General features: G+C 35.1%; 2 protein-coding genes across 3 annotated transcripts; both read left to right on the plus strand.

Moving 5' to 3' along the window:
- The first annotated feature begins 1,008 nt into the window (after positions 1-1,008).
- Positions 1,009-2,361, plus strand: LOC149491250 (tubulin alpha-1 chain-like). Its single transcript, XM_089699263.1, has one exon. The coding sequence runs from the start codon at positions 1,009-1,011 to the stop codon at positions 2,359-2,361; it is 1,353 nt and encodes a 450-aa protein (XP_089555389.1).
- A 3,772-nt stretch (positions 2,362-6,133) lies between these two features.
- Blos2 (biogenesis of lysosome-related organelles complex 1 subunit 2) lies at positions 6,134-8,779 on the plus strand. Of its 2 annotated transcripts, none has more exons than XM_089699273.1 (5): positions 6,134-6,283; positions 6,391-6,453; positions 6,534-6,664; positions 7,352-7,463; positions 8,068-8,779. In XM_089699273.1, exons 2-5 carry the CDS (start codon positions 6,411-6,413, stop codon positions 8,205-8,207), a joined length of 426 nt encoding a protein of 141 aa, XP_089555399.1. In that variant the 5' UTR covers positions 6,134-6,283; positions 6,391-6,410; the 3' UTR covers positions 8,208-8,779. The 2 variants fall into 2 exon arrangements, with proteins under 2 accessions (XP_089555399.1, XP_089555407.1); XM_089699281.1 differs by having other exon boundaries at positions 6,177-6,200.
- Positions 8,780-10,211: the final 1,432 nt, after the last annotated feature.

Here is a 10,211-nt window from a genome sequence, read left to right on the forward strand (position 1 = left end):
TATTATAATCGGTTAAGTGTCCATTGAGGACAAACATTGTGACACGAGATTTATATATATTAAGATTTTAAGATGTACCTTGAAATCCTCCATTTGTTAACGTCTATTTCACGCGAACGAATTCGCGGGCACCAGCTAGTATAGTTATAAAAATAGGTGAATATTTAACATAATATGTAGTTAAACCTTGAAATTGAAATTGTAACGTTAGCTAATTAATTTGTTACTAGACAACTCTACAGGCTACATATATATTGTACCTATTTGTGAAGAATATTTTATCTTTTTCTCACTTTCCTTATCTATATCAAAATTAACTTATTCAGTAAAGCATGGGCAATTCTCGAACTTTAGCAAAACAAACGACTAGTTATCGATTTTGGAATTGTATTTAAATGACTATCGGTCCGCCCCGGCTTCGCCCGTGGTACTTACATTCTTACGTTTTCACTCCATAAGAACCATCCTCGTAGTTACTTTAAGGCAGCCTTTCCCAACTGGTTTAGTTTTTTTAGGGGTCCGCGCATCATAATTAGGTGACGTTAGGGGCATCCACGGGCCCCATGGTAAGGTGGCGCTATTGATCCGCTTTTGGAAAAAGTTGGGAAAGGCGGATTATAAAAAAGAAAAGAATTAACATTTTCAATTTTTATAATCATAATTATCAGCCTTTTGTTGTCCACTGGTGGACCTTTCCTAGTAATGTTCACATTTTTATAATATTAGATGAATCAAATAATTAATGTGAATTAATCTTATATTATAAAAATGTGGCTATAGCCACCTCTAGCCACAATTTTATAATATTAGATTAATTTATAAGCTTAACTCTTTTTTACATAACTTATTGGTTTATAATAGCAAGAAAATAAAATTTATAATTCAAATTTGGAATCATTGTGGAAAAGAAAATTTTATTTTAAATCATTTTAAAGTTTGGTCCGTACGGAAAGGAGCTAGTCAGCGATCCATAAAATATATTTTAAGGTTGAGTTTTTTTTCTAAAAAATGCGTGAGTGCATATCCATACATGGTGGGCAGGCAGGAGTTCAGATTGGTAATGCTTGCTGGGAATTATATTGCTTAGAACATGGAATTCAGCCTGATGGGCAAATGCCATCCGACAAGACTGTGGGTGGAGGAGATGACTCTTTCAACACATTTTTTAGTGAAACGGGTGCTGGTAAGCATGTTCCCAGAGCAGTATTTATAGATTTGGAGCCTACAGTTGTTGATGAAGTACGTACAGGAACGTATCGTCAATTGTTCCATCCAGAACAACTTATAACGGGTAAAGAGGATGCTGCCAATAACTACGCTAGAGGGCATTACACTATTGGTAAAGAAATAGTAGACTTAGTTCTAGATAGAGTGAGGAAATTAGCTGATCAATGTACGGGTCTGCAAGGCTTTTTGATATTCCATTCCTTTGGTGGCGGTACTGGATCAGGTTTCGCTTCACTTCTAATGGAGAGGCTTTCAGTTGACTATGGCAAGAAGTCCAAACTGGAATTTGCGATATATCCTGCGCCGCAAATATCTACTGCAGTTGTAGAGCCCTATAATTCAATTTTAACAACTCACACTACTCTGGAGCATTCTGATGCGGCTTTTATGGTTGATAATGAAGCTATTTATGATATATGCAGAAGAAACTTGGATATTGAGAGACCCACCTATACTAACTTAAACCGTCTAATTGGACAAATAGTTTCATCGATTACCGCGTCTTTAAGATTTGATGGAGCATTAAACGTAGATTTAACGGAATTTCAAACCAATTTAGTGCCCTACCCACGAATCCATTTCCCTTTAGTGACTTATGCGCCAGTTATTTCTGCAGAAAAAGCGTATCACGAACAATTATCCGTAGCAGAAATTACTAATGCATGCTTTGAACCTGCCAATCAAATGGTGAAATGTGATCCTAGGCATGGAAAATATATGGCATGTTGCATGCTTTATCGCGGTGACGTAGTTCCTAAGGATGTAAATGCAGCCATTGGAACCATAAAAACAAAACGTACTATACAGTTTGTGGATTGGTGTCCAACGGGTTTCAAAGTTGGAATAAATTACCAACCTCCTACTGTTGTTCCTGGTGGCGACTTAGCTAAAGTACAACGAGCTGTTTGCATGTTATCCAACACGACAGCGATCGCAGAAGCGTGGTCTCGTTTGAATCATAAGTTTGACTTGATGTATGCCAAAAGAGCATTTGTTCACTGGTACGTCGGCGAAGGTATGGAAGAAGGTGAATTTTCAGAAGCTCGTGAAGATTTAGCTGCCCTAGAAAAGGACTATGAAGAAGTTGGGATGGACTCGGGCGAGGGTGAAGGAGAAGGTGGTGAAGAATATTGATTTATTAATTTTAGATGTTTTTAATAGGCTTTTGTATACTTTTTAATTAATAAATACATTTTGTTTGGATTCTAATAAATTAAATTTGCAAGTACATAATATTTATATTTTAAAGAATATTCCCTCTAGTTACTACCTACTAGAAAAAGCGCAGCGCGCTACCTTTCGCATGTGTCTCTTCGATACTTCTCGGGAATAAATAGTTTGATTTTGAATTTTAATGAGGACATTGTCGATAATAGTTCGATAATGAAAAAAGCACTATGCTGCGCTGCGGCATATCTGTACCCACCCGAACATAAAAATGCTCTGCGCTGCGCTCCACCATATCTGCGCTGGCCCTATTTTTTGTATGTTTTATGCTCGATAAGCTCGTTCATAATTTTATAATATAGCGATATTACCTACACTATGGTATTTGTAATTGAAAAAAGGCATAAGGGTGCACTCACACCATAGAAATCTAAATAACAAGACACTAGAAGTCGTAAGCGTGCGTGACCTTGTCGCCACTCAGGTGATTTGCACATCACCAGTGCATTCGTCACTGTTCAGTTGCTCTGGAGACGTATGAGTGTATACATGGTGTGTTTCAGCAATTCCCATTGCGGAAATTCTTCCACAAGTTGTAATTATACTTATAAAGGAATAATATTTCATCGGAAAATATTTTTTTTTAGAAATAATGCCGTTTTTCCTTAAAATTATAGAATATTTACAAGTATTACGAGTGTCACCATAGTAATCGAAATAACAATGAATGACACAGTCGACCATTCTTATTATCACGTTTGTTCGTATTGGAGCAAAAAGTCTCATATACTTAGGGATGTTATTCTAAAATAAACCGTAAATTCGTGCGTTAGGATACATATTCAAATGCTTAATTTAATAGATAAGTTAGTTTTCACTAAAATCAAGCTGTCCAATAAAAGGCATAGTTTACTTGTGTGTACTGTTTAGCTTTCGGTTTGAATGTGTTGATTTTGGCGACAGCGGTTTTCATACGAATTATGACATTATAGCCCTTCTATGTGTCTTGTTATTTAGATTTCTATGACTCACACACATCAGTCACCGTCACGGCACGTCACCGGACAGGATTAAAAAAAAATATCTATCAATAGTTCTAGTATGACTCTGTTCCCACACGACAGTCGCCGGCACGAAATCTATCAGTGACGTCACCGGTCAGGCACGTCAAATAATCTTTTCCATGATCTTTCCATACATGTATCATACTTTTATCCCCACTCACCCGGTGCCGTCACGTCTCAGTTCAGTCAGCGTCGTGCTACCGTCAATAATTGCTACATGTTCTCTAGCGTGACACACGTCTAATCACTGACTAACCTGATGTAGACTACAAGCCCGCATAGGACAAAAATATGGGTCAAATGAACCACCAGGGGACATATCTAGAACGATAGCAGAGCAAAAAATAATAAGATTCATCACTATGCCGTCACTTGTAAGCTGTCCAACTGAGTGCAGATGAGAATTGAAAAGTACAGGTAGACTCGGTAAATTTTGGTCATATATTTTTGTACGGCATTCTTAACCATCGATAGATCCATTAAAAATAATAAGAAACCGCTCAGTGCCGTACAAAAATGGTGGTCCACCAAGTCGGAATTTTTATTTAATTTCCGAGAGTTACCGGGGGTAAATTTGGTCATTTGACCATGTACGGCATCTGTGTCATACTATTGCTATACTGCTTTTAATCCATTATTCCGCAACGCCGTACAATAATCATGGGGACAAGGGGAAAAAATCGAGAGTTGTAATCCCCTCTCTTTCCCCACTCCAGGGGGTCATTTGACACAACACGAAATAAATTTATTTTTAAAGTATTTTATGCATAGATAATATTTTTTCATGTGCCGTACATTTTCGTTGGTTCAAAGGGGAAAAATCTGAAAAAGAAAAAAATCCATATAACGAAATGTTTGCTTTATATTTTTATAATAAAATATAAATATACATTAATATTAAGAAGCTCGAGGTGGTTAATTATCACCTTGGAAAGTCGGAGTCAGGTGGAATGGATTCCGTTAAATTGATGAACTAATAAAAAAGCTATGAACGAAAAGATGTGAATTATATGCAATCAGTCCATGAATACAGGTAAAGTCACAAGCAAATGCTAGTCATATATACATATTCAAAATGTACAAGTAAAGCGCTTTCAAATGATACTAAACACTGCATATTTATCTTAACTTTATTTTTTTACTCTGTATGTTTTGTCCGCTAGAGGGCGCCACATTAGATTTTGTGAAACCCCATATAGCCTTTAGCTAGCTGGTCGTTGGTTATCCAGTGAACAATTCAGACGCCTCTAATGATATGTCATTTGTCGAATTCTGATAAGTAGTATAGAAGTTACGAGGGAATAGATGAACATACATACATGACCTGTAAACAACCATAACCCTCCTTTTGCTTTGCCGTAGTTGGGTAAAAATATGTTAATGCCGTACTGTATCAAATGGCCATAAAGCACTCTTAAAATTGTAGCTTTCGTCGCTTTCATCAGCCTAAAAGATGTGGTCTGCACAAAAATGTACGGCATCGTTTTTTCCTAATTTATCTATGTTAATACTATTTAAAACAACGGATAAAGTGTAGAAAACTATTATATTTCATTAATCTACGATGTTTAAACTTTAACAAAATTTCTGGTTTTGCATTTCTCTATAACTTTTTTTAGAACGGTTTCTTTTGAACGGCAATACTATACAACAATTGAATTTTACAATATCATGTTAAAAAAAAAGTTCCCGTACAGGGTCAAATGACCTTACAGCTCTTTATATCAAGAATTCGATGAAATTAAGATGATTATTGGTATACATTTAAAAGAACAATTATTTTTTGACGGCATTGCTTTTAATAGTACTTTTGAGTGCTAGATAATGTTTTGGAACCGAAGCCGTACTTGGTCAAATGACCCCCTGGAGTGGGGAAAGAGAGGGGATTACAACTCTCGATTTTTTCCCCTTGTCCCCATGATTTTTGTACGGCGTTGCGGAATAATGGATTAAAAGCAGTATAGCAATAGTATGACACAGATGCCGTACATGGTCAAATGACCAAATTTACCCCCGGTAACTCTCGGAAATTAAATAAAAATTCCGACTTGGTGGACCACCATTTTTGTACGGCACTGAGCGGTTTCTTATTATTTTTAATGGATCTATCGATGGTTAAGAATGCCGTACAAAAATATATGACCAAAATTTACCGAGTCTACCTGTACTTTTCAATTCTCATCTGCACTCAGTTGGACAGCTTACAAGTGACGGCATAGTGATGAATCTTATTATTTTTTGCTCTGCTATCGTTCTAGATATGTCCCCTGGTGGTTCATTTGACCCATATTTTTGTCCTATGCGGGCTTGTAGTCTAATGTATGTGTTCAATGATTCAGTCAAACCGGCGACGTGACTGACGGACAACATGACGGTGACTGGTGTTTGTGGATACGTACACAAACCGTCACCGATCAGTCATCGGTGACTTGACGGTGACTGATGTGTGTGAGTGCACCCTTAATATGGCATAAATAAAGTATAATCTGTGAGTATAGTGTGTAATAATTTCTATTTTTTTTGAAATTGCTTATACAATATTCAACCCACAACCACACATGAACGCTGTTTTCAGTGTGTGGAAAACACAGGAAAACCACAGAGGAAAACGCTGTCAAAAATGTCACATTGTTACTAATTGTCAGATGTCAAATGTCTTATGTCAATACTCAATTGTCATTTCCCAGTTCCAAAATTTCTACTTGGTGTATTATTTATATTCATTCCATATTCATTCAAAAGGTATTTTTTAACAAATAAGAATCGATATTTTCTTTTTCATATAAAATCTATGTGAAAGTTAAATAGTGAGATAAATTGTAAAGGTAGATTCAATCCGTATTATAAACATCGTAGGGAAGGGGCTAAATTTCACTAAATTTTATGCTTATTTAGATAATCACTAATTTTATATAATTTTCGTTAAATTCAGTAGGATCAGACAACACCAGGATGTCAGAGGAAGAAAAGTGGTCAACGGAGGAAAAGAATATTGGTTTGTTTACATATTTATTTATTCCAAAGATAATTTCATAATTCATTCAATGATCAATATTTTTGCATCTTGTCTTTCAGATCTGCAAGTATCTCCGAGCTGTTCAAGCTTCGAAGTATTAGATCCACATGATCCAGTCATAAGCCGATTAGCAACACAACTTTTCAAGCGTACCAATGACTACTTGCAGGGGGAAATGTCAGCTGGACAGGTATGTAAATACATATAAGGTTTATGACTATTTCCTCATTGTATCAGCCTAATTCTATGTAGTTTTAAAAAATCGATCATGTTTCTTGCCATCTTCAGTACAGATGTTATCTATTTAATAAAAATGCATCGCTAATTTTAGTAAGCGCAACACTCGAGAATGGCTGAACTGATTTCTTTCTTATAATATTCCTTGAAGTACGAGGATGGTTCTTATGGAGAGAAAACGTACCATGGGTGAAGTCAGGCCGGGCCGCTAGTTATTATATAAACGCAATGAGAATTTTATAATAGCATGTGTCTATATGAGATAAATTATTTTCTGTTAGATGTAAAAGCTTACTTTAAAGACAATTAATAACGGTATGTGCCTCTCCCTTACAAAAGATTGGCATGAATTAGAATCATGAGAATCATTACATAGTGTAAAACAAAGTCGCCTTTTCTGTCCCTATGTCCCTTTGTATGCTTAAATCTTTAAAACCACGCAACGGATTTAGATGCGGTTTTTTTAATAGATAGAGCGATTCAAGAGGAAGGTTTTAGTACATAATTTATTCGACAAAGCGGGCGAAGCTGCGGGCGGTAAGCTAGTATATAATAATAAAACCATATATTTGACCACTAACTGAATATAAATAGTGAAACGAAAATTACTATTACCCTAATGAATGTTTATTGTTTTTAGGATCACTATGTACTACTTGAAGAGATCAATAGATTGGCTATAACTAAATATGCTGATCTCAAAAATCTTACTGTCAATTTGGCGAAGACTTTGAATGAATACAATGAAATGTGTAAGTTATGTCTTATCGACAATAATTATTATTTACTAGGTTTCCGCCCGCGGCTTCACCCGCGCAGTCAAAGAAAAACCCGCATAGTTCCTGTTCCCGTGGGATTTCCGGGAATGCGTCATTTTCCCGGGATAAAAAGTAGCCTATGTCCTTTCTCGGGTATCAAAATATCTCCATACCAAATTTCATGAAAATTGGTTCAGTAGTTTAGGCGTGATTGAGTAACAGACAGACAGACAGAGTTACTTTCGCATTTATAATATTAGTATGGATTATGGTTAACAATTTAAAGCTGAATAGTGTTTGTTTTTTTGAACATGCTTATCTCAGAATTAACTGAGACCTAATCTTTATCTTTCCTTTTTTATATTGTTGGATATAATGTCATCCCAGAGTGCTATAGGCTATATATTATGTATCACAAGCGTAGCCTGCACTGACAAGTATTATAAAAAGCTTGGAAACTCTAGGCATAACAAAATATAGCTTATGGTCTATTCTCAGACCTATTTAATATTCATGTTAATCATTTTCTAAATCAATTGGGTTATTTACTGTCTTTAAATTCTAATGTCTTTTAACATAAATTTTAAATTATTTACAGATGAAACGGTCCTCAAACCTCTATTATCGCAAATTGACCATATTGATGCTCAAGTGAGTCAGTTTGAGGCAAGCGCGTATAGCTTGGACAGCTACACAAAGCAATTGAAAGCAAGATTCAAGGAACTAGAAGAAAAGTAGTTAAATAATACTTTATAGAAAGGAAAATTTCACATTAATTAAGATTGTAACTGTGTAATGACCAGTTTACATGGCTTTAGCAATTAAGTGCTTAGTGCTTGTCACTATTACTAAGAATCAATGTGTAAACTGAGAGATAAGTACTGTTCACTAATACCTTGTACTAGCTCCTATGTGAAAACAGTTAAGTACTTCTTATTGGTCAATATTGTGGCTTAGTGGTGTGACAAGCACTAAGTACTTAGTACTTCCTGTGTAAACCGCCCATAATTGATAAAGAATCATACAAAATATGTCACTTTGTGACAGAGTTTATTACTATTATAATAAGTAATTGACATTACACAATCTGATGACAAAATTAAAATGGCTGAAGATAATTTGATTTATAATTAGTTAATAATAAAAATATTGACAAAATTGTTTAATCATACTTAAAAGTAATTGTTTGACATCTCATAAAATATATAAATTTTGTATATTATAGCTTATCAGAATGATTTATTGTAATTTAATAAACAAATAAATATTCAATTTTTAGAATATTAATAATATAAAGTTGATTCCAATTAAAAGTGTTTTTTTTTTTATTTCACACATGTAGTTGAACCAAAAAATATTATTTAAAAATTGTATTATAGTGCCATCCTTTACTCGGAGAGGTTGAGCATTTCTATTTTTTTTTAAAGTTCATGTGACTGCACGATGCTCAGTCTCAGATGTTTGGAGCAATTTTCATCTGCAAAATCTCATTCCATTGCACCTTGTGTTATATTTAGGAATCTTTAACTTACTATACTAAAAAAAAACTCCAAGAAAGGATCGTGGGTTCCTTAATGATTGTGTAATTACGTGTTGTCTTAAGGAAAACCCACATAGGTCCCGTTCTTGTGAGATTTCTGGGAGAAAACCTATCCTATGTACTTTCTCAGGTCCTAAAATATCTGTACACCAAACATCCAAATCGGTTCAGTAGTATAGGTGTAGTACTAATATATTCTGTGGTATGGGCTATTAAGTAGGATTATATTTTGTAGACCAGTGCCGATAATTTTTGAAACAAAATAAAAATCACAGTAGGATGAAACCCATTAGAAAAGGAGGGGAATGTGATAAAAATTAAAGGAAAAATAAATTACAAACAATTCGAGTTCGGGAAGTGGGAGGGGGGGAGCTTTTAAGGCTAAAAAATGGTTTCTCTTGATATCCGACAAAACTACAAGTCCTATGGAAAAAAGTTCAATGGTAAAGTTGTAGGTAACCATTTTTAGCTTTAAAAGCTCCCCCCCCCCTCCCACTTCCCGAACTCGGATTGACTGTAATTTATTTTTCCTTTAATTTTTATCTGTGATTTTTATCATATTCTCCTCCTTTTCTAACGGGTTTCGTCCTACTGTGATTTTTTTTAGGTTTTTATCATTTTGGAAGGGATACACAAGTTTCAAGTGTACTTACTTACTCATAGCTGAATGATATGACACACCTTACACTACGTATTGAACGTTTTGATTAAAATTGCACAGTGCACTTTGTGTTGCCAGTATTCATGTGAGTAGAGGATTAATATAGGGGTGGATATACTATAGCATTTGCTCGAGCATTTCTATGTACCTAATGTAACATGCCTATGTTCGCCGCATGGTTTCGCGTAACATGGGCGTAGCAGTTTTTGTACCTTGTTCACTCTAGGTTGAAATGTTGATTGTGTGTAGATACTACATTTGCTTGATGAATTGTATTAAAAGTAAAAAGTAAAAGTGATATTGAAGATGGCGAAAAATTATGAATATTTACAAATCATTATAGGATCGTGTCACATCACACACATGCGTATCACCCTCGTTCGTAATTCTAGGTACCTACTCGGTAAAATGTTTCATCATCTTTTGTTGGTAATAAAAGCAGGTTATTTACAAAAACGTTGAACGTTATATAGCGGTTCCTTATAATTCCAAAAAAGGGCTGCTCAAAGTCTCTATCAGCATGCTAAAGCTCTTATAACCG

Source organism: Colias philodice, chromosome 1, assembly GCF_061535455.1.
Source record: "Colias philodice isolate Cphi_HAF_F1 chromosome 1, ilColPhil1 Martin Lab GWU primary, whole genome shotgun sequence".
In the NCBI taxonomy this organism is placed as follows: Eukaryota; Metazoa; Arthropoda; class Insecta; order Lepidoptera; family Pieridae; genus Colias; species Colias philodice.

Excerpts from the sequence above, each read along its gene's own strand:
- LOC149491250 (XM_089699263.1), top strand. The coding sequence starts at position 1,009 with ATGCGTGAGTGCATATCCATACATGGTGGGCAGGCAGGAGTTCAGATT.
- Blos2 (XM_089699273.1), top strand. The coding sequence starts at position 6,411 with ATGTCAGAGGAAGAAAAGTGGTCAACGGAGGAAAAGAATATTG. Across the intron at positions 6,454-6,533 it reads AACGGAGGAAAAGAATATTG|ATCTGCAAGTATCTCCGAGC; the intron begins GTTTGTTTACAT and ends CTTGTCTTTCAG. Across the intron at positions 7,464-8,067 it reads GAATGAATACAATGAAATGT|ATGAAACGGTCCTCAAACCT; the intron begins GTAAGTTATGTC and ends AATTATTTACAG.